Here is a 3,881-nt window from a genome sequence, read left to right as displayed (position 1 = left end):
AGCCAACAGTGACAAAGGGCAGATCTAGAAAAGGAACAGGTTGGTATTCAGTAAGCAATGAAAAACCTGGAGTAGAAAACACTAAAAAAAATGTTTTGGCACTTATTTATAATGTTACTAAGATTTAAAATCCGATAGAGAAAATTGTATTCTACTTTTAACCAAAATTAGAGGCAAGGTAATCTTTGCCCCATTCTATAGGTTAGTGGTTTCCTAGGGTCAGTTATTTCCCTCAAAAGCTGTCGACTCAGAAGCTTTCCCCACTTGTTTATTCCAAACCACTATAAGCCAGTGTATTAGTATATGCGCAGTTTCAGTGATAGTTTGTGCTTTCAAGCATCTTACTCAAACTAAAAAAAAACAAAACCTCTTTCCCATCTGCCCTTGCGTTCCAAATGGAATAGTTTGTGTGTGTGTGTGTGTTATTTAATAACATCTGATTGCTTGATCTTGTTCTGGACATTTCATATAAATGGAATCATACAATATGTGATCTGTTGTAACTGGTTTCTTTAAGTTAGTATGTTTTTAAGGTTCATTCATGTTTTAGCATGTACTGCTGCTACTCATTGATTTTTATGGCCAAATATTCCATTGTATGGATATACAATGTTTATTAATTGATGAATATCTGGGTTGTTCCCACTTTTTGGCTGTTATGAGTAATGCAGTAAACATTTGTGTACGTGTTGTTGTCTGATGACCTGTTTTTCATTCTCTTGGGTATATACCTATGAGTATAATTGCTAGGTCATATGGTAAATACAGTTTACCATTTGGGGGGCCTGCTAAAACTGTTTTTTCAAAGTGGCTACACCACTTTATAATCATTGTTTTGCATATCCACTTTTTATTGAAAAGACTAATCTATTGAATTGTCTTGATGCTCTTGTTGAAAATCAGTTGATTTTAAAAGAAAGAATTTATTTCTGGATTCTCAGTTCTATTTCCTTAATCTCTATGCTTAGTCTTATGCCAGTACCCACACTGTGTGAATTACTGTAGCTTTATAGTAAGTTTTGAAATTAGGAAATGTGAGTCATCCACTTTTATTCTGTTTTATGTTTTTTATGTTCATATTTATGTTATTTTAAAATATTTTATGTTATTATTTATGTTCTTTGCATTTCCATATGAATTTTATGATCACCTTGTCAATTTCTGCAAACAAGCTCACTGAGCTTTTGATGTGGACTACCTTGTATCTGTAGACTGCCTTGGATGAACCAAATATCTTTCCATTTGGGGGATGGGAGGGATCTTTGATTTCTTTCAGCTAAATTTTAGTTCTCGTCGTTTGTCTTGTGCTTCTGTTAAATTTATTCTAAGCATTTTATTCTTTTTTTATGCTATTGCAAATAGAACTATCTTTTTAATATCAGTCTTGGATTTTTCATTGCCAGCATGTAGAAGTACAGTTGATTTTTGCATATTGATCTTATATCCTGAAACATTGCTGAACTTATTAGATTATTTTATTATTTTAGTAGTTTTTGCATTTTCAGTTTACAGGATCATGTCATCTATAAATAGAGGATGTTTTACTACTTCTTGTCCAATCTGGATGCATTTATTTCATTTTTTTCACCAAATACCCTGGCTAGAACTTCAAGAAAATTTTTAAATAGAAGTGGCAAGAGCAGACAGACTTCCTCCCCTTGTTCTTCATCTTAGGGGGAAAACATCCAGTCTTTCACCATTAAGTGTGTTACCTGTGGGTTTTTTCTATATGGTTTTTATCGGGTTGAGAAAATTCCCTTCTATGCAATTACATTTTTTATTATGAAAGGCTTTTATATTTTGTCACTTGCATTTTCTTCATCTACTGGGATAATCAAATGGTTTTTGTCTTTTATTCTATTGATATCAGAGCTTATATTAATTGATTTTTTAATGTTCAGTCAACAGTGCATTCCTGGGATAAATCTCACTTGGTCATGGTATATAATACTCTTAAGATGTTGCTTGATTTGGTTTTCTACTATTTTTTTAGCATTTTCACATTTATATTCATAAAGGATAATGATGTGTATTTTTTAATGTATTAATTATCAAATATAAATCCAATCTTGCATTCCTGGCATAAACCCAAGTTGATGATGATAACATCATTTTTGCTAGATTGATTTCTTTTAATATTTTATTAGGATTTTTATATTTGTGTTCATGTAAAAGATTGGCCTGTAATTCTCTCCTTTTTTTTCTTCTGGTAAAATAGTCTTGTTAGATTTTGGTATCAGGATTACCCTAGCTTTACAGAAAATCTTGGGCAATTTGTCCTTTGTGTAACATCAGCATTATTTTTGAATGTTTGGAAGGATTCACCAGTAAAGCTGTCTAATCGAGAGTGATCTTTATTTTTTGTGTTTTTACTTTTTTATTGAATTTATTGAGGTGACTTTGGCTAATAAAATTACATGGGTTTCAGTGTGCAGTTCTATACCACATCATCTATATATTGTATTGTGTGTTCACTACCCCAAGTCATGTCTCCTTCCATTACCTAGAGTGTTGTTTTTTTCAGAGGGAGAAATAGATAGAAACATATATATATATATATATACATACATATACACACACACACATACACATATGTATATATATATGGCTAATATGCAAATTGTCCCCACGGGGATTTGACCGGGAGCTCGATTGCTCACTATGATGTGCACTGACCACCAGTGGGTGGCACAGAATGAAGAAGGCCCCAGCTGGCAGCCGGAAGGCCCCGATCGGCCCTTATCACTGGCCAGGCCTAGGGACCCTACCCGTGCACGAATTCCGTGCACTGGACCTCTAGTCAATGATGAAAGAGAATCATTGATTGGCTGCCTCCTGCACACCCCTCGTGGGGAATCAAGCCTGCAACCCAGGCATGTGCTCTGACCAGGAATCGAACCATGACCTCCTGGTTCATAGATCGACACTCAACCACTGAGCCAAGCACTCTTAAACATAAGCAATCCTAAATGCCAACTTTTAGTATGTTATAAGGAAACATAATCCCAAGAACTTTATCTGCTATCAAATGTGAAAGGGTTTTTATTTCTACCAAAAGCACTGCTCTAAAGACTACTTAAAAATTCTTATAATTGTTTTTTAGAGTTAATCTTTAGTCACTTTTTTCTGCTTTCAATAGTAGTTAATTTTTTTTATTATTCAGATCTAATAACATTATAGTTACTTTCCCTTTAATTTGCTTCTTTGAATTCAGTGTTTAAATCAGGTTTTATGATGGGTTAAATGCTAGTAAAGATTACGCACTGGTGAATACATTTTATATAAGGGCATCAAAGTATATATTGGATTTTAAATTTTCTTCTCTGAAGGTACCTTTATGTATAAAGATACTTGTGTTTCTTCATGAACGAGGGTAACACTGATTCTTTTTTCTTTTTAGAAAATGGTGTAAATGGAACAGTAACTTCAAATGGAGCAGACTCTCCTCGTAATAGAAAAGAGAAATCTTCATAATGAATTATATAATCCAATTGATTAATGTCCCCAAAGAAATCTCCTTTGTACTATATCTTTCAGCACTAGAGATTTTTTTTTCCTGTTCTTAAAAATGCAGTTTGTGCTCTTTGATTCTTGATTCTCGCTATTGTACTGTTTCATGTATTTTTAAAGGGCAATTGAGGGGAAGATAATTACTATGAGTGAAAAAAATAGCTTAGACTAAGCTACTTGCCTTTAAAATAGTTTAGGGACCACCACCATATTTTACTTTATTTTTTATCTTTGAACATTTTCTAATGATTTGGAGAGATAACTATTTGCAAAAATTCTACATATCAATGATACAGTTTCTTGGTCTCACTGATTTTTTATATTAGCAAGATGGCCTCTTCCAGCCAGGTGATATTTTTTAAGTTATCTTT

At 33.1% G+C, this 3,881-nt stretch overlaps 1 protein-coding gene across 1 annotated transcript in view; it reads left to right on the top strand.

Annotated features, from left to right (window-relative positions):
- The window catches only part of TRAM1 (translocation associated membrane protein 1), a 27,321-nt gene extending 23,728 nt beyond the window's left edge, over nucleotides 1-3,593 (top strand). The window contains exon 11 of the mRNA XM_006767319.2: nucleotides 3,401-3,593. Within this exon, the coding sequence (XP_006767382.1) occupies nucleotides 3,401-3,474 (74 nt within the window). The 3' untranslated portion in view covers nucleotides 3,475-3,593. The remainder of the gene's footprint in view (nucleotides 1-3,400) is intronic.
- The last annotated feature ends 288 nt before the right edge of the window (nucleotides 3,594-3,881 follow it).

This window comes from Myotis davidii, unplaced genomic scaffold (genome assembly GCF_000327345.1).
Source record: "Myotis davidii unplaced genomic scaffold, ASM32734v1 scaffold200, whole genome shotgun sequence".
Classification (NCBI taxonomy): domain Eukaryota; kingdom Metazoa; phylum Chordata; class Mammalia; order Chiroptera; family Vespertilionidae; genus Myotis; species Myotis davidii.
The sequence above is the reverse complement of the archived record's forward strand: the minus strand, read 5'-3'. Positions and strand labels throughout refer to the sequence as shown.